Source organism: Heloderma suspectum, chromosome 2, assembly GCF_057233095.1.
Source record: "Heloderma suspectum isolate Gila_16-S chromosome 2, 16-S_ref, whole genome shotgun sequence".
NCBI lineage: Eukaryota > Metazoa > Chordata > Lepidosauria > Squamata > Helodermatidae > Heloderma > Heloderma suspectum.
The window spans coordinates 401,265,001-401,284,501 of NC_139459.1; the positions used below are offsets into that span (position 1 = coordinate 401,265,001).

Below are 19,501 nucleotides of genomic sequence, written 5' to 3' on the forward strand. Positions count from 1 at the left end.
CACAGAGTCCAGACCTGAATATTACAGAGGCAGTATGGGATCACCCGGATAGAGAAAGAAATAAAAGACAACCTACATCTACAGAAGAACTCTGGGAAGTGCTGTAAGAAGCCTGGTATAATCTACCAGACGATTACTTCATAAAACGTCAGGAGAGTCTCCCCAAAAGAGTTCAAGATGTGCTTAGAGCCAAGGGAGGTCACACTGAATACTGACTTTTGCCTGTACGTATTTCCTGTATTTTCTGTTTGTATCTTAATACAGAGACTGAAAAATAATTATGGATGGTCACTAAAACTTTGCTAAAACAACAAAGCTGGTGCTGGCCTAAGACTTTTGCACAGTACTGTATATGTGTGTCTGTATATATATATATGTATCTTCAGCTTAGAAATGGAGATGAGCACCACACCCTAGAGTCGGACATGACTGGTTGGGGAACTTGGGAAACATTTACCTTGTATATGTATATGTATATGTGTATATATATATATGTGTGTGTGTGTGTGTGTGTGTGTGTCCAATATACTACTGGGGAAGAGCAGAGGGTATTTCCAAGTAGCGCCAGAAAGAGTGAAGCGGCTGGGCCAAAGCCGAAAGGACACTCAGCTGTGGATGTGTCTGGTAGTGAAAAGAAAATCCGATGCTGTAAAGAACAATATTGTTTAGGAACCTGGAATGTCAGATCAATGAATCAAGGGAAGCTGGAGGTAGGGATGGCGGAGAATTTCTCCATGAATCTCCAGGAGGCCGAATGCCAACGCGTTCGGCCCCCCAAAATTGGTGGTGAAATTCTCCGCTGGCCCCCCACCCCCCCCGGGATGGCACTTACCTCGTGCGAATGTCCCTCTTGGCGGAGGGTCCCGGTGGTGGTTCGGCGGCATTTCAGCGGGGGCGGTGGCAGCGGCCAGTCTTCTGACCGGCTGCTGCCGCCGCCATTGCAAAATAAAAAAGGAAAGTAAAAAAAAAAAACACCACACCAATGATAGACTACGTAACGATTTATGTAGCCTATCATGGCTAGATTTCTAAAGTCAGACATGATAGGCTACATAATTGTCACATAGACTATCACCGGGGTGGTGTTTTGGTTTTTTTTACTTTCCTTTTTTATTTTGCAATGGCGGCGGCGGCAGCCATGGGCGCCGCCATTTGCGTACGCGCTTTTTTTTTTTTCTCCAAAGTCACCCGTGATAGGCTACGTGATGATTTACATAGCCTATCACAGCTGACTTTGGAAATCTAGCCGTGATAGTCTACGTAAATCGTTACGTAGCCTATCACAGGTGTGTGTGTGTGTGTGTGTGTTTTTACTTTCCTTTTTTTTTTCGCGGCCGGGTAGACGGGGCGCTCCTCCCCGGCCTGAATTTTGGCAGCGAGGGATGGGGTGCCTCCCCCCCAGCCTGAATTTCAGCCGGGCGAGGTGGGGCACCTCCCCCCCCCGCCTGAACTTTGGGGGGATAACTGAAGTGACTCTCCCCCACCGCGAAGCAAGCTGAGGGACCAAGTAAGTCCCTTTCGTCCATCCCTAGCTGGAGGTGGTTAAACATAAGATGGCAAGATTGAACATCAACATCTTGGGAATCAGCAAACTAAAATGGACAAGCATGGGCGAATTTAATTCAGGTGACCATTATATCTACTACTGTGGGCAAGAATCCCTTAGAAGAAATGGAGTAGCACTCATAGTCAACAAAAGGGTGGGAAAAGCAGTACTGGGGTACAATCTCAAAAACGACGGAATGATCTCAGTACAAATCCAAGGCAAACCATTCAACATCACAGTAATTCAAGTCTATGTCCCAACCACTGATGCCGAAGAAGCTGAGCTTGATCAGTTCTATGAAGACCTACAACACCTTCTAGAACTAACACCAACAAAAGATGTCCTTTTCATCATAAGGGATTGGAATGCTAAAGTAGGAAGTCAAGAAATCACCAGGATAACAGGCAGGCATGGCCTTGATGTACAAAATGAAGCAGGACAAAGGCTCATAGAGTTTTGCCAAGAGAACACGCTGATCATAGCAAACACTCCTTTCCAACAACACAAGAGACGACTCTACACATGGACATCATCAGATGGTCAATATCGAAATCAGATTGATTATGTCCTTTGCAGCTAGGGATGGACGAAATTATTTTACCTGGTCCCGCAGCTTGCTTCGCAGTGGGGGGGAGGCGCCCCGTCCCTCCCTGCCGAAGTTCTGGTCGTGGGGGGAGGTGCCCCATTCCTCCCCGCTGAAGTTCTGGCCGGGGGTTAGCGCCCCGCCTCTCCGGCCGCGAAAGTTCTTCTGCGGGGAAGAACGAGGAAGTAAAAAAACCCCAACAAACATGATAGGCTACGTAAAGATTTACGTAGCCTATCACGGCTAGATTTTCAAAAAACACCGTGATAGGCTACGTAAAGGTTTACATAGCCTATCACGGCTGACTTGGGGGGGGGGGAAGCGCGTACGCAAATCGCGGCGCCCATAGGCGCCGCCATTTGCGTTCCTTATTTTGGCACGGGTAGTCTACGTAAATATTTACGTAGACTACGGTGAAAATAAGGGCAAAGCAAATAGCTCTGTCCCTCCCCCTGAAATTCTGGCTGAGGGGGAGGGGCTCCGTCCCTCCCCCCCCCCGAATCCTGGCCGGCCAGGTCTGCAAATGGCGGCGCTGCCAGGAAGATCCGCCCAAGGTAAGTCTCGTCCCAGGGGGGCGGGGGGGCGGCGGGCCGTTCCGCCACCGATTTTGGGGGGCCAAATGCACTGGCATTTGGCCTCCCCGAGATCCATGGCAGAATTTTCGTACATCCCCATGCTTTCACACTGTGGTGCTGGAGAAGACTCTTACGAGTCTCCTGGACTGCAAAGAGGTCAAATCAGTCCATCCTAAAGGAAATCAACCCTGAGTGCTCATTGGAAGGACAGATCCTGAAGCTGAAGCTCAAATATTTAGGCCACCTAATGCAAAGAGAAAAGTCACTGGAAAAGACCCTGATGCTGGGAAAGATTGAAGGCAAAAGGAGAAGGGGATGGCAGAGGATGAGATGGCTAGATAGCATCACCGATGCAATGAATATTAACTTGAGCACACTCCAGGAGAGAGAAGAGGACAAGAAGGCCTGGCATGCTATGGTCCATGCAGTCACAAAGAGCTGGACACAACTTAACGACTGAACAACAAAGATGGTGCTTTGGACACCTCGGTGAGTAGAACTGCAGCAACTGTGGTGTCATGAATGTGAGCAACTTTATCTTCAAAATACTGTGTAAACTTGTTGCAGCATGCCACCAACGATTCCACCATCTCTCTTCCTGGTCCAGATTGCAAGAGGCCATAAACCACTCAGAAAAACTCAACTGGATGACTGTTCTTTGATTCTATGACCGAGGGAGGTGGTGGGCTCTCCCACACCAGAGGCATTCAAGATGAAGCTGGACATAAAAGCATATCTGTCAGGAGTGCCCTAGTTGCCTCTTGCAGTCCCCACCAAAAGCCAACTAAGGACACAGACGATGAGGAATTCTTTCCAAGTCTTTATTCCTTTATTCCTTTATGACTCCTTCAGAATACTAGTTGTTAGCGCCAAAGCAAGGAATAGCACTGGGGAAAGATAGCTGAGTAGCCTAAGCTCCATGTAAGGCACTTGGCCCCCGTTTGAAGGAAAATCACGGGAAGACCCTGAACGTATGGGCTAGGGAGAGATCCTCCCTCTTCCTCTTGGGTCCTCGAGATGAAACCGTTGTTTGTGCGCCAAACAAGAGCTACCTGTCGTCGCTCCCTGCATCTGCACTGAGCATCCAGCAAGCCCCCCTCCAGCACTCCCTCACTGCCAGGGTCCCTATCTATCCCAGGAATGCTGGCAGGAGGAATCTCTGCCAGCTGCTGTGCTTGTGAGAGATGAGCGCGCTCCTCTCCCATGGACTGCTGTTCCTCCTCAGAATTAGAACTGCTCTGGGGCTCTATAGGCTCAGTTTCCACCCTGACAATATCTTTATTCTAAATATCTTTATCTTTATTCTAAATATCTTTATTTATAATAATTTATAACAACTTCATAATATATAAAAATTATATATATAATTTATATCTCTACAATTACATATAAATTATATTAATTAATTATATATAAAGTGCATTTATACATTATAAATTTATAAACAATATTTATAAATAAATAAATAAACATAAATATTGATTTACATAAAATACAAATATTAACCAATAAATAAACTTTATAAATAAATTATACATTATATTTATACATTATATTACGTAATCCTATATACTGTAAATTATATCTTCATAATGTATAAGAATGTATAATATCTTTATTTCAAATATCTTTATTCTAAATCCCAAAGGGATATCTCTATTCTCTTGCAACTGTGCTTTTTCATCAGCCTCAACTGCCCCCTCCATAATCCATGTCAGAGTAGGGAATTTTCGCAAACAAGTTGTTGATGAAGTCACGTTGAGAGTTCAGGGCATGAAACAGGTGATATTCCTTCTCTTTATAATGATTAAAATTGTGGCGATTTATTTTTCTTCTCACCAAAACTCAAGGGATTTTTTCCCCAAGATTGCCTTTGACATAAACATCAGAATCAAGCACAACTGGAGGTGATGCTTTCCAGGCATGTGAGCCTGAAAAGGACGGGCATATAAATGCCTCCTCTGGCCCGGAGAGGTCTGGATCAGGTTCAGGGTAGGCAAGGAGTGTGAAGTTTTTTTCCTGTCATCCCCTTCAGAGGTGAAGCCTTGGCTGGCTGGGCTCCATCTGTATTACAGAAGCCACAGAAGCCTTGGTCTTGCAAGGTGGCCTTGGCTTCTTCTAATCATTCCTCTCTTTAGTTGAGAGGGGCAAGGAGGAGACTGCACCAGGCATGACACAAATTATTCTGCTCTCCCTGCTGTTGCTCCCTCAGGCAACCTGCAAGGGGCTCAAGGGCGAATGCCCCATGACTTCAGAAAAGCGTGGATTTGGCCCACTGAGTTATTATAGGCCAGGAGACCACCTCATTAGCGGGGTCACCTCTGCAACACATCCGAGTTTTTCACAGGCAGACATTTTCGACAAGCCTCCCCTTACAACCCTTCTTGACAGGCAAGTAATTGTATGGTAACTGAGTTTCTGTTACTAACTGGTGCCTGGCTAGTCAAGTAGCTTGTCATATGTTGCCTTTGAGGGAAACTTTGTGGGAGACGTCCACAGTGAGACCCCATCCAGTGTGCAGCCTGCCATTTTGATGCACTGCAGCTGGCCAGAGTACTTTTGAGATGTGCCACAATGTATTGTGGGAAAATTAGGTCTTTCTACATAATTTTAACATCCATGACAAGCATCTACTTTAATGTCCATGACAAACTCCCTAAGCCCTGGAAAAAGCTCCTGCCAACCTATGGCTAAGAAGGTTCTTTCTTGTTCTTCCATGAAGAAAAAGACAGACCACTGCTCTCTGTCTCTGTCTCTGTCTCTCTCTCTCCCACCCCCCACTCCATAAAATTGACTATTAAGATGGTCAAACTTGCTGAGTGTGTTTGTGCTGCAGCTTTTCTGTAGTCAAATGGGACTGGATTCACTGTGAAATTCAGCCCCAGATCAGGAGGTCCTAAGTTTTCAAAGAAGGAAACCATTATATTTTGGTTCACACACAGGCCTGTGCAGCCTGTGAAAGGCAGGCTGTTGCGGAGCAAATGAACACAGCACAGGGAGAACCAAAGCAATGGAAAACAGTGAGAGGGGAGGTTGCTTAGAGAGGCATCAAGCATTGGTGGGAGATTGGGCGGGGGGAGGGAGGAGCCTCTAGACAAAGACCCCATCCATTGTAGGAAAATGAGGTCTTTCTGCCATACCTTTAATGTGCATGACAAGCATCTGTTTTAATGTACATGTGTGCACCATGACGCCTGTTAGTAGATGCAGCCGACCTCTAGCTAAGACGTCTCTTTCTTGGTCTTCCATGCCAAAAAGGCGAGACCGCTGCTCCCCCCAGTGAAACTGCCTAGTACAATGGTCCATGTTGCTGAAGGTGTTTCTCCTGCTGCTTTTCTGTAGTAGAGTGGGACTGAGGAATTCAGCATTGGATTAGACGTTCCCAAGTTTCCAATGAAGGGAATACGTCTCTGTGGTTTACACACAAGAGAAGGGCAGGGGGTTGCACAACAATTGAATGCAGAGCACAGGGAGAATGATCAGCAAAGGTCAACAGTGGAGGGGATCCACATGGCGAGGCATCAGGACTTGGTGGGAGACTGTGTGGGGGGGTATTTCCATGTGTTGCCTTTGGGGGAAGACTGGGGGGGGCATCTAGACTAAGACCCCATCCAGTGTGCTGCCTGCCAGTTACATGACCCGCAGGTGGACGGGTTCCTTCTGAAAAGTAATAATTTATTATAGGACAGTTAGGTCTTTCTGCCATAACTGTAATGTACTTAGGGATGTACGAAACCCCTACCTGGCTCCGTGCAGGGGCATCCGTGGTGGGGGGAAGGTGCTGCATCCCTCCCCCCGGAATCCTGCCTGGCCGGCTCTGCTCCGTGGCCAAGCCGCGGAGCCGCCTGCCAGCTCCAGCCGCCTGCAGCCGGACATCTGGCCGCTGGGCAGCCCTGCAGGGATGCAAATGGTGGCTGTCGTAGCCGCCACCATTTGCGTCCCTGTAGTGAGCTGTGATAGGCTACGTAAATATTTACGTAGCCTATCACGGCAGGGGGGGAAACCCCAGCATATGCAAATGGCGGTAGCTGCCGCCATTTGCATCCCTGCAGGGCTGTCCAGCAGCCGGATGTCCGGCTGCAGGTGGCTGGAGCTGGCTGGAGGCTCCGCGGCTTGGCGTCCCTGCGTTAGCCGTGATAGGCTATGTAAGTATTTACGTAGCCTATCATGGCTATTGAGATGAGGAAGCGAATGGCGGCCGCAGGACGGCCGCCATTCGCAAAGCAGTGCGGACAGGAGCAGGTAAGTCCTCCGTTTCGCATGCCTTTCGTGGGGTGGGGGTGGCAGGGACTTCGTCCCGCACGCCTTTCATGGGTTGGGGGGTTGGGGGCTTCGTTCCATGATGGATTTCAGGGGGCTGAATGCACTGGCATTCGGCCTCACCGAGATCCGTCACAGAATTCTCTGACATCCCTAAATGTACTTGACAAACTTCCTAAGCCCTGTGAGCAGATGCAGGCAGCCTGTGGCTAAGGTGCTTCTTTCTTGGAGCACCTCTACGGCATCCTAAAATCCTAAAATCCTGCATTTAAAATGGAGCTTTCTCTTTCCGTTTTAAATGCAGGATCACAATGACTCCCTTTTTCACGTGCTTCCTTTCCCCCCACCCCTTTCCCCCTCCTTCTCCCCGTATCTGAGTCTTCCATGATCTTTCATTGATCCTGCTCCTCTTCTTGCCACTTTTACTCTTTTCATGGAGGAAACCCAAGCAGAACACAACGGGGGTAATTTGATAGTGCATGATCTGTGATCTATTTAAAAACAGAACAAAGGGCATTGAATGCATGAGACGCCCTGGAGGGACATGGCGTTATGTAAAGAGCCCTCAAACGTCCACGAAGGAGCAATCTGGACCGCAGGAGAAAAGCTCCATGTGAAGAAAGCCTTGGTCTTCCACGCAGAAAAAGCCAGACCGCTGCTCCATGCACCCCATAAAACTGCTTATTAAGGTGGTCGATGTTGTGGATGTGTTTGTACTGCTGCTATTCTGCAGAAAAGTGGGACCAGATTCACTGTGCAGTTCAGCCTCAGATGAGGTTCCTCAGTTTCTGAAGAAGGAACCCATTATATTTGGGTTTACTCACACGCCTGTGCAGCCAGGGGCTGTTGCAGAGCAAATGAATGCAGCATTTTTGTTGTTGTTCAGTCGTGTCTGACTCTTCGTGACCCCACGGACCACAGCACGCCAGGCCTTCCTGTCCTCCGCTCTCTCCCAGAGCATGCTCAAGTCCATATTCATTGCATCGGTGATGCTATCTAGCCATCTCATCCTCTGCCGTCCCCTTCTCCTTTTGCCTTCAGTCTTTCCCAGCATCAGGGTCTTTTCCAGAGAGTTTTAGCCTTGTGATACATTCCATGGGGTTTTCTTGGCAAGAATCCTGGAGTGGGTGGCCATTTCCTTCTCCAGTGGACCACATTTTGTCAGGACACTCCGCCATGACCTGTCCGTCTTGGGTGGCCCTGCACGGCATAGCTTATGGCTTCACTGAGTTATGCAAGCCCCTTCGCCACAACAAGGCAGTGATCCATGAAGGGGATCACTGAATGCAGCACAGGGAGAACCAAAGCAAAGGATAAGAGTGGGAGGGGAGGGGAGGCTGCATGGAGAGGCAGCGGGACTTGGTGGGAGATTGGCCAGGGGGAGCAGGGGAGAAGTCTTTTCGACTATTGCAAATTGGAGGATGTGTGATTTTGGCTTCTGCATGTGAAGTGCTGCTGTGTGTGTGTGTGTGTGTGTGAGTGAGTGAGAGAGAGAGAGAGAGAGAGGAAGTTGCTATCATTTCACTCGATACGCAGCCTGTACTTGTTGCTGCCTCTTCACTATCCTCCTAAGTGCTAAGAGGAATGTTAAGAAGTATGCCTTAATTTCCAAGGATACAGTACATGTGGATTACATGCATGCAAAACAAGCACACAGAAAAGGGATCTTTAGGCACTGACCTCTGTGCGCTTAGGAAAATGTGATACCCCCAAAGCTGAGAAAGTCAGAGACCACAGACAAGGTCCTTGAAAGCAAGCCCTCATTTTATTAAAGGAGAATTTAAAATGAATTAAAATCGCACAGCAGGGGAATGGGATCCTAAAACACACCAGAGGAACTAGAACCATAAATCTGAAAGACACTGAGATTAAGAAAGTTTAAAGATCAGCATTCGAAAATCAGCAATCAGGTTAGGTGCAATAGGACACAGATAACTCTGTGTGTGTGTGTGTGTGTGTGTGTGTGTCTTCAAAAAGGGGCATAACAGTTTACCAGAAGATTTACAGCAAACAACTAAAGATATTTACACCATAGAGCTGAGTGACACAAAAGACATTAAAAGAAAATAAAATTAACGAAATGCAAGTTCCTTTACCCTAGTTGTCCTTAGACTTTTCTAGGCTGCTTCTTCCTGCTCACTCTTCAGACTCTGCTCTCACTTCGAGGTCTGGCTAGGGATGTACGAAATCCCCTTACCTAGAGTCCATGGGGGGTCCGCAGGGGGGGGGAGGTGATACCTCCCTCCGCCCCGAAATCCTCACCAGCTGGCTCTGCTCCGCGGCGAGTCTGCAGAGCCGCTGGCCAGCTCCTGCTGCTGGCGGACTTCCGTCCGCTGCCAGTCTGCGGACACAAATGGCATCCGGTGTAGCAGACGCCATTTGCATCCCTGCTCTTTGCCGTGATAGGCTACATAAATCTTTACGTAGCCTGTCATGGCAAAGGGCAGGGACGCAAATGGAGTAGCGGACGTTGTTTGTGTCCCTGCTCTTTGCCGTGATAGGCTACTTGAATCTTTATGTAGCCTATCATGGCAAACAGCAGGGATGCAAATGGCGTAGTGGACGCTATTTGCATACCTGCTCTTTGCCGTGATAGGCTACGTAAAGATTTATGTAGCCTATCACGGCAAAGAGAAGGGATGCAAATGGCGTAATGGATGCTATTTGTGTCCCTGCTCTTTGCCGTGATAGGCTACGTGAATCTTTATGTAGCCTATCACGGCAAAGAGCAGCGACGCAAATGGTGTAGTGGATGCTATTTGCATCCCTGCTTTTTGCCGTGATAGGCTACGTAAAGATTTATGTAGCCTACCATGGCAAAGAGAAGGGACATACATGGTGTCCGCTATGCCAGATGCCATTTTTTTCATGGGGTAGTGGAGGTGGGTGGTCCATTCCGCCACAGACTCCGAGGGGCTGGATTCTTTAAAATCCGGCATCATTGGAGTCTGTGGCAGAATTCTCTAACATCCCTAGCTCTGGCTGTCTCTTTCTTGTGGTTACTCTGGCTGCAGCTTGGACTTTTCTAACTCTTACTGTCTCTAGCCCTCTCTTTATATACCATCCTCCCTCAAAACAAAAAGTACTGCTTCAGACATGAAGAAATGAAACTTATAGGGGAATTAAAACAGAAAATTAACTGAAGAAATGAAACTACTCCTCTCAGGGTTATGCCCATTACATAGGCCTCTAAGCCTGACGGTTTTGTTTTAATTTTCCTTTTGCCTCTGTCCAGACTCTTTCCAGTCCCCATTTAGGGATGTCAGAGAATTTTGCCATGCATCTTGGGGAGGCCGAATGCCAGCGCATTCGGCCCCCCGAAATTGGTGGCGAAATGGTCTGCCCACGCCACCCCGGGACGGGACTTACCTTGGGCGAATCCTCCTGGCGGCGGCAGCAGCTCCAGCGGCGGTTCGGCGGCGGTTCAGCAGCGGTGGCGGCGGCGGCTGGTCCTCCGACCAGCTGCTGCCACCGCCATTTCCAGTAAAAAACAAAACAAAACAAAATGATAGGCTACGTAAAGATTTATGTAGCCTATCACAGCTAGATTTTTAAAAAATACCATGATAGGCAATGTAAATGTTTATGTAGCCTATCACGGCCGAGTGAAAAAACAACAACAACACCGTGTGTATGCAAATGGCAGCGCCCATGGGCGCCGCCATTTGCATTCCTTATTTTGGCATGTCTAGTCTACGTAAACATTTACGTAGACTACAGCAAAAATAAGGGGAACGCAAATAGCATAGACGCTACGCTATTTGCGTTCCCCTTATTTTTGCTGTAGTCCACATAAATGTTTACGTAGACTAGACGTGCCAAAATAAGGAACGCAAATGGCGGCGCCCATGGCCGCCGCCATTTGTGTATGCACCGTGTTTTTGTTTTTTTTTCACTCAGCCGTGATAGGCTACGTAAACATTTATGTAGCCTATCATGGCTGACTGCAGGGACGCAAACAGCAGCAGCTACGGCCGCTGCCATTTGCGGCCTGGCCAGCCAGGATTTAGGGGTGGAGGGATGGAGCGCCTCCCCCTCCGGCCAGAATTTCGGGGGGGGGGAGGGATGGAGCGCCTCCCCCCCCCGCCAGAATTTCAGGGGGGAGGGATGGAGCGCCTCCCCCCCACCGCGAATCAAATTTCGATACAGGTAAGAGACTTTTGTACATCCCTATCATTAACAAATTTGCTGCCCAATTTTGGACTGTCTGAAGTTTCCAGATCATTTTCAAAGACAACTCCATGTATAACACATTGCAGTAATCCAGACAAGAGTTTACCAGAGCATGGATAACTGTAGCTAGGCTATCTTTGTCCATAGGTGGTATATCAGCCTAAGCTGATAAAAGGTGCTCCATGCCACTGAGTCCACTTGTGCCTCAAGTGACAGTTCTGGGTCCATGAGCCCCCCCAAACTACAAAGCTGATTCTTTAGGAGGAGTGCAACCCCCTCCAGAACAGGTTGAGCATCACTTAGCTAGGCAGATGAACCAGCCACTAACAGTACCTCCATCTTGTCTGGATTGAGTCTCAGTTTACTGGCCCTCATCCAGTGCATTACCACACCCGAGCGCTGAGACAACACAGGCACTACCTCACCTGGGTTTGATGAAAAGGAGAGGTAGAGCTGGATGTCATCTGCATGGTGATAATACCTCAGCCCACACATCCCCCAGAAGATTCATGTAGATGTCAAACAGCATGGAAAATAGAACAGAGCCTTGTGGAAGCTCATAGCATAGTTGCCAAGCACAAAGCAACAATTGCTGGGCCCACCTTCTGGAATCAACCATCCAAACAGGAGCGGAATGACTGCAGTGCAGTGCCTCCAAGTCCTACCCCACTCCACTCCTATCTAGAAGGATACCATGGTTGATTGTATCAAAAGCCAGTGAATGGTCAAAAAGAATCAACAGGGTCCCACTCCCCCTATCCCTCTTTCAGCAAAGGTCATCCCACTGGGCAACCAAGGCAATTTGTTTCCAAAACCTGGCCTGAAACCTGATTGAAATGCACCTAGAGACTCAGTTTCATTCAAGAGTGGCTAGAGTTGACCAGCAACAGGCCGCTCAAGCACCTTGTCCAGGAACTTTCCTGTCTCTAAGATATCTTCCTTGAGGTGCAGTGAATAGAACATTACACAGCATTCCAAGTGTGGTTTCACCATAGATTTGCGTACGGGGTGGGGTAAGATAAGAACATAAGAATGTACGAAGAGCCCTGATGGATCAGACCAAGGGTCCATCTGGTCCAGCATTCTGTTCACTCAGTGGCCAAACAGCTGTCAATTGGGAACCCACAAGCAGGGCATGAGTGCAACAGCACCCTCCCACCCATGTTCCTCACCAACTGGTGTACATAGGCTCACTGCCTCTGGTACTCAAGGTAGCACATAGCCATCAGAACTAATAGCCATTGATAGGCTTTTTATCCAGGAATTTGTCCAACCCCCTTTTAAAGCCATCCAAATTGGTGGCCATCAACACATCCTGTCCTGTGGTAGCAAATTCCATAGTTTAACTCTGCTCTGTGTGAAGTACTTCCTGTTATCTGTCCTTAATCTCCCACCAAAAAGCTTCATAGGATGACCCCAGGTTCCAGTATTTTGAGAGAGGGAGAAAAATGTGTCCCTATCCAATTCTCCACACCATGCATAATTTTGCAGACCACTACCATGTCTCCCCTTACCCTCCTTTTTTCCAAGCCAAACAATCCCAGCTTCTCTCATAAGTGAGATGCCCCTGCCCCCTGATCATTTCAGTTGCCCTTTTCTGCACTTTTTCCAGCTCTACAATATCTTTTTTGAGGTGTGCTGACCAGAACTGGACACATGATCTCTACAGTTTTATTTTAAATTCCTGTTGTAGTGTAATTATGTCCAACAAGGAAGTGGCCTTTTTTATAGCAGCCACACACTATGTCGACGTTTTCATCAAAATATCCCCCACATAACCTGATTGCTCTTTGAAAGGTTATACATGCCCAATTCAGCACTTCAACGAACATGTACCCTGGTTGTATTGTCAAAAGGATTATGACTATTGACCCTTGATTATGGCTATATACCCCCACCTTCCCTAGGATTAAATAGGGTTCATTTAGATTGGCTGTTGTAGTGTTTCTGGCTCAGTGTGAGTAAAGTTGTCTAAACTGAATCCATATCTCTATATTTCCTGGAAAATTGGGGGGGGGGAGTCAAAGAAGAAAGTTCTTAGTAAGTTATTCCCATTGTATATTTTTTGGCAGGAAATCAGGGATAAATGTGTGGACTATCCTGTCCATTGCTTTTGCTGTTCAAGAGATCAACCAGAATCCCAGACTCTTACCCAACATCACCCTGGGCTACAGCATCCAAGACAGCTATTTTGATGCCAGAATGACTTCTGATGCCTTGATAGACCTGCTTTCTCCTGGGCAGGCCAATATTCCCAACTACAAATGTGGAAGACAGAATCATACATTGGCTGTTCTTGAAGAATCTTCCTCTGACATCTCCATCCAGATTTCAACCATGTTGGGCATCTACAAAGTCCCACAGGTAAGGATGGAGATGGGTGGACATGTGCAGTTGGGGTCGAATTCCACTTTGCAACCTCTCCAGAGAACTAAAAAATATAAGCAGTGGATGTGGAGACATAGCATGTTTATACATTAAGCAAAACCCCTGCAAAAACCCACATCCTTTCTGGAGCTTCCTGCTTTCCATTTCTTTGTGGGATTAGGAAGAGCTTCTTTACATGGCAGCCATGTGGTTTGAACTGAAGGAGTGCCTTCCTCCCTCCCTAGCATGTGTGCAAAGGATGGGAGGGAGTCTTGTTTTTGTAGCTTAACTTCTGCTGTATTGTTTTCTCGCAGCCCCAAGGAAACCTCTGACTTACTTCTGAGTAGACATATGATCACCCTGTAAGTCTGCATCCCTCGGCACACTTACTTGGGAGTAAGACCCACTGAACTTAATAGGATGCTCTGAAACAACCGAGAACTTTGCTTCTGAGCTTGTTGGGGTGGGGGATCAGATGTGTCTCCCTTCCTCGCAGGGAGGCATTTTACCCTCTTGTCCCTCCAACAGAGAAATGCAGAGGCAGGAGACACAATTGGCAGACGATTCTTGCTCTCACTCCTGTCAAATCTCATCCTGACTGCACCCCCAGCACCTGAAAACAAATGCCCACAGCAGACAGACAGAGAGGTTTCTTCCACTATTGGAGAATTTCACAGGGAGGTCATGGCGCTCCTGTTCCATGGGCTGGAAAAAATACCACATTCTTTGCATTTGGGCAAAACACGGGATAGGCTGGAGGAAATGGTGGGAGACACCCTGGAGGGTAACGGTGTCATCTAAAGAGCTTGCAAACTTCTGAGAGAGAGCCATCTCAAAAGCAGGATAAAATCTTTGTGCGATGAACCCCATAGTTTTTAAGACAGTTGCAAGTGATTTGAGAGAGGTTTCACTAGCAAATTAAACTGACTTCAACTCTTTGAAAAACCGATCACCTGTCTCAATGCTTAGATAACCTATACAGGTTTACTTGGAAGTAGTTCCTATTGCATTCAATCAGACTTGCTTCTGTGTTTACAATTTCAGATTTAGGTTTTTTTCTAATTAAAATGTAAAGAAGGGAGACATGGACAAGGAGGGTTGCCAAGTACATAAACAGAAGGGCCAACCTACTTTTTTCACACAATGCATGATTAAACTGTGGAACTCACTGCCACAATAATTGGCTAGCATAATCAACAGGATTCCCAATACTACAGTGTTGTCTGCAAGGGCTTCAGTTGCCTCCCATGCCATAGCAATGAATGGCAGTCATATGTGCTCCTTTCAGAGAACGTAAAGAACTATAGTCAGAGGCATCACAGTTTTTGTGGTCTGTCATAGGGATGGCATGGGCGCCTGATTCAGTCCAGGTATCCAGCGGACCTCCTCCTGCCTGCACCCCCAAGCCCTGCTCGCTGAGCTCCTGCCCCTGCTCACCCCCTGCCCGCACTAGGCAAGTGGCCTGCACTCACACTGGCAGCCTTGTCGAGCATCGCAGTTGCCATTTTCTGAGAAATAAAATGGTGATAGCAAAAATGCACAAATTTTGCACACATGCGAAAATGCGCATTAAATGCGCATCTTCGTGTATGTGCAAAATGTGTATTTTGTTAAAAATGCATATTATAGTACACACATTGTGTGCCTTCACAAAAATGTGCATTACACACATGAGAATATGCACATTCAAAGATGCGCATTTTCGCACATGCAGAAACATGTGCACTTTTGCGATCGCCATTTAGTTTTATTTTTAGAAATGCTGACCACAGAGCTCAATGAGGCTGCTGGGGTGAATGCGGGCTACTCGACAAGAGTGGGAGGGGCTCGAGTGCAGTCCAGGGACCGGCGAGAGGGGTTGGGGGCAGGGCAGGAGTCCAGAGAACCCAGATGGGGGTGAGTTCGCACATCCCTAGTCTGCCGTGATGGGTTCTCAAAATGTTTTTCATCATAAAATTAATACCATCTGTTCATAACCATGAAATGTGTTACCTGTTAAGAAGAATACAATGGCCAGATTTCAGAAATATCAAATATCTGATAAAGAATGGCTGAGTTATAGAGGCATTTTGCATTGACGGCCACCGACAGCAGCCCCATGGGAGGAAGTACAATCATGTGTGTCCAGAGTGAGTAGGGAAGAACTTTGGCCTGGAAAGGTTCTCCTTGCAATAGATGGAACATCTCCCCCATCACAAAGACCATCATCTTTGCAGTCATTATCATTTATTTTGGGGAAACAAATAGTTGAGCTTTGATCGGAAACAAAATACTACATTCATCTCTTTTTTTCCTTGACAGGTCAGTTATTCTTTAGTTTCTCGTGTTCTGAGTGATAAAGCCCAGTTCCCTTTTTTCTATCCAATGGTCCCAAATGACCTGACCCAGTACCAAGGGATTGTCAAACTGCTCCTGCATTTCAGATGGACTTGGATTGGCCTCTTTGCTCCAGACTCCGACAACGGAGAGAGGTTCATGAGCACCTTGATGCCTGAGCTCCACAGGAACGGTGTTTGTGTCGTTTTCACACAAAGCATCACACAACTGAGTACAAACCTCGTGGACTTCCTTCTTGCTTCATATAGCAAGTGGACACTAGTTAATGTGTATGTTTATTGTGTAGAGACTAGGTACTTCTCAGCTGGAATAGCCACCATACAACGATACATTGACTTTGATTTAGAACCCATTCCAGGGAAAGTCTGGATCACAACAGCTTTGTTTGACATCATCATGGAGTTGAAATGTAATTTTGATCTTTCTGAACACATCCATGGTATTTTTTCCTTCTTGGTCCAGGCAAATAAAAGGCCCAGATATGATGATTTGCTAAATTTCTCCATTGATATTGTGGATTTTGTGTTCAAATCATTTAAGGAATTCTATTCAAAGCATCCATTGTCTGTAAAAGGCTGGACAAGATTAATAGAGAATGAAAACCTGGAGGTCCTGTCCCAAGAGGACATGGGGAGAATCCTGTCTCAAGAAAGCTACATCATTTACAACACCATCCAGGCTGTGTCCCGGGCCATAGATGCTGCTTATTCATCAAGATCAAAGAGGATGGTGGTGGAGCATGGAGGGAGGTTGGATATTCAAAGGCTGCAGCCATGGCAGGTATTCCCTTTCCCATTCAAGATATCCATGCTGAACTTGATGATAAATTGTACAGTTCCAGAATAGTTGCAATTTGACTAGAATTAGAGAAAATACCATCTGTAGTATTGAGGTAAAATGTCATATCTTCATGGAGCGACCCAGTTGTGAAACGCCTTTGCCTGGTACCTGATTTGCCTCCTTAAGTAGTTTCAGAGGATACAGCCCATCTTGTCATAGCCTCCAGGAGTGGCTCAACCCTTCTACGTATGTCTGTACTGGCCCATTTCTTCTACTTCTCCATTAGAGTAGCTGTCTTATTTTATTTTTTGATGTATTTATTTATTACATTTACATCCCACCTTTCTTCCATCATGGAACTCAAGGTGGTTCCCAGGTAGCCTCCCCTGCAAGCACTGACCAGACCCAAACTGGCTGGTGGGGGGTGGAGGCATTCTGGAAGTTCAAAGGCTACAGCCATGGCAGGTATTCCCTTTCCCATCATGGATATCCCTGCTTAACATGATGATAAATTGTACAGTTCCACTCCTTGGCCACAGAGGAAACAGCCCATCTTGTCATAGCCTGCAGACTCAACTCCTCGGTGTCTGCATCGACCCATTCCCTTGACTCTCTCACTGTGGTCAGCCATCTTGCTGACTCTGTCCCATTCTCCACGCCTTCTCACATGGCTGCAACTTTGCCACCTACCTGGCTCCACTGTACCACCTCCCTCCATTCCTCCCTCCACTAAGTTGTGTAAGCCGGGTGGAGAAGCTATGGACCTTTGCTGGACCCATTCATCTGGTCCCTTCTTTGACTGTGGGAGTGTGGGTGGTGCTGGAGCCTATACTAGGTGTCTGGTTGGCTTATGTAATAGGGATGCACATTATTAAATTTGTGTGTGTATTAATATTATGCCAACTGCCACTTTTTTAATTCTATATAGCAGTGCTTCTTATACATATCTTTGTAAAGAAGAGATAATACTTACATTCTAGGAGCATCTTGATGCTTGGGGCAAGTTGTCTCACAGGCACATACTAAAAAGTATAATATTTACAACACACTCCTTTGCATGTGCCAACATCTCCATTATGACCTGGACCCTTGAGCAACTCCTTAAGGATCTCTTGCCTCCTTAAGAGTCCCACCTTCCTTCTTGTAAACTTCCCCTTCTCAGTAATGTGGGGTTTAGGCTGTAGACGTAGGGTGACTGACACTCTAGACACAGGAATCATAGAATCATAGAATATGATTTAACCACAGGGTTTAACCAGAACAGTTTACTGGTAAATTAAAGCAAGCAAATCACAACTAAAGGTATGTATGCAATATTGCTGAGCGATACAAAAGGCCTTTTCAAAAAATTGCAAAATGCAAGTTCTTTTACCCTAGCTGTCCTTAAACTTTTCTAGGCTGCTTCTTCCTGCTCACTCTTCAGACTCTGCTCTCAGCTCTAGCTGTCTCTCTCTCTTGTGGTTGCTCTGGCTGCAGCCTTGTCTTTTCTGACTCTTACTGGCTCTCTTCCTCTCTTTGTATACCCTCCTCCCTCAAAGCTGAAAGTACTACTTCAAACCTGAGGAAATGAAACTTAGATGGAGAAATGAAACTGACATTTTACTGGAGAAATGAAACTACTTCTCTCACGGTTACCCCATCCCAACAGAAAACACCAGGCCTCTAAGCCTGACCTCCCCCACCCTTTGCCTCTGTAGGCCTCAACCCTTCACAACATGTCTACTTAGACATCTCCTTAAGCTGCGTGGGATTTACTCCAATTTCAGTGTGTATAGTCAGTTACTTGTGAATGTCCCATTTAATTCAACGGAGCTTATTTCTGCATAGATATGTATAGGATTGCCCTGCATAATGCATAGCTGACAATTTGCAGCCTTTTCATGGTGCCCAAATAGTACTGCAGGAAGTGGCCAATTGGACTATGCCTGTGGGCAAGATCATTCCCTTTTGCACAATTCTCCTCAGGATGAAAACAGACGTTTGTGTCCAATGTTTCTGAATAATGCAAGAGAAAATAGAAGTGCAACATTAGGTTATCCAACTCAAAAAGCAAACAGAAGGGTGATTCAGGAGTGAAACCAGACCCCTTATGAATGTTTAGAACACACACACACACACACACACACGGCCACTTGTTTCTGGAACCAGTCTTGAGTCATTGGAGATATCAAACATGGTTTCCTGTTTACTAAATGGTGGTGTTTCCTCTGCCATTCTAGCTTGACCCTTTCCTGAGAAACCCTCAGTATTACAATACTTCCATCATGGATGGAATGTACTGGGATGAAAATGGAGACCTGGCCGCTGACTTTGACATCATGAACTGGGTGGGCTTTCCCAACTGGACCTTCATCGGAGAGAAATTTGGGAGTATGGAAAGACAGGGGTCGGGAGACCTCAAGTTCACCATTGACCAGGATGCCATGGTGTGGCCCCAATGGTTGAATAAGGTGGGAGAAATCATCTGTTTTATCTCTTTGAGTTGACCATCTGCTAAGCTTTCATAACTGTAATGTGCTCTACATGGGACTGTCTTTGAGGAGTGCTTCATAATTATAGCCAGTTTATAGTGCAGGAAGTAAATAAATTAAGTCCCAAAAACAAGTTAGGTTGTACTGATTGTTATGATTCAAAGTCCCACTGAGAGTAGAACCATGCATGGTTTTGTGCATGAGCAAGTTGAATATACAAATAACAAAACCTTTTAGTTTAAGATGTGGCATAAAAGGGCTTTCCAGGTTCCCTCATGCTTCAAAGTGCCAGAAAATTATAGCTGTTTAAGGTAGGGATGTCAGAGAATTTCTCCACGAATCTCCAGGAGGCCGAATGCCAATGCATTTGGCCCCCCAAAATTGGTGGAGAAACGATCCGCCCCCCCCC

At 46.6% G+C, this 19,501-nt stretch overlaps 2 protein-coding genes across 2 annotated transcripts in view; both read left to right on the forward strand.

The window, feature by feature from the left end:
- Positions 1-18,348, forward strand: part of LOC146356641 (vomeronasal type-2 receptor 26-like) — an 18,721-nt gene extending 373 nt beyond the window's left edge. Inside the window, exons 2-4 of the mRNA XM_084830232.1 lie at positions 13,210-13,501; positions 15,806-16,621; positions 18,319-18,348. Coding sequence (XP_084686358.1) covers positions 13,340-13,501; positions 15,806-16,621; positions 18,319-18,348 — 1,008 coding nt within the window. The 5' untranslated portion in view covers positions 13,210-13,339. The remainder of the gene's footprint in view (positions 1-13,209; positions 13,502-15,805; positions 16,622-18,318) is intronic.
- A 537-nt stretch (positions 18,349-18,885) lies between these two features.
- The window catches only part of LOC146356642 (vomeronasal type-2 receptor 26-like), a 51,286-nt gene continuing 50,670 nt past the window's right edge, over positions 18,886-19,501 (forward strand). The window contains exon 1 of the mRNA XM_084830233.1: positions 18,886-19,071. Within this exon, the coding sequence (XP_084686359.1) occupies positions 18,886-19,071 (186 nt within the window). The remainder of the gene's footprint in view (positions 19,072-19,501) is intronic.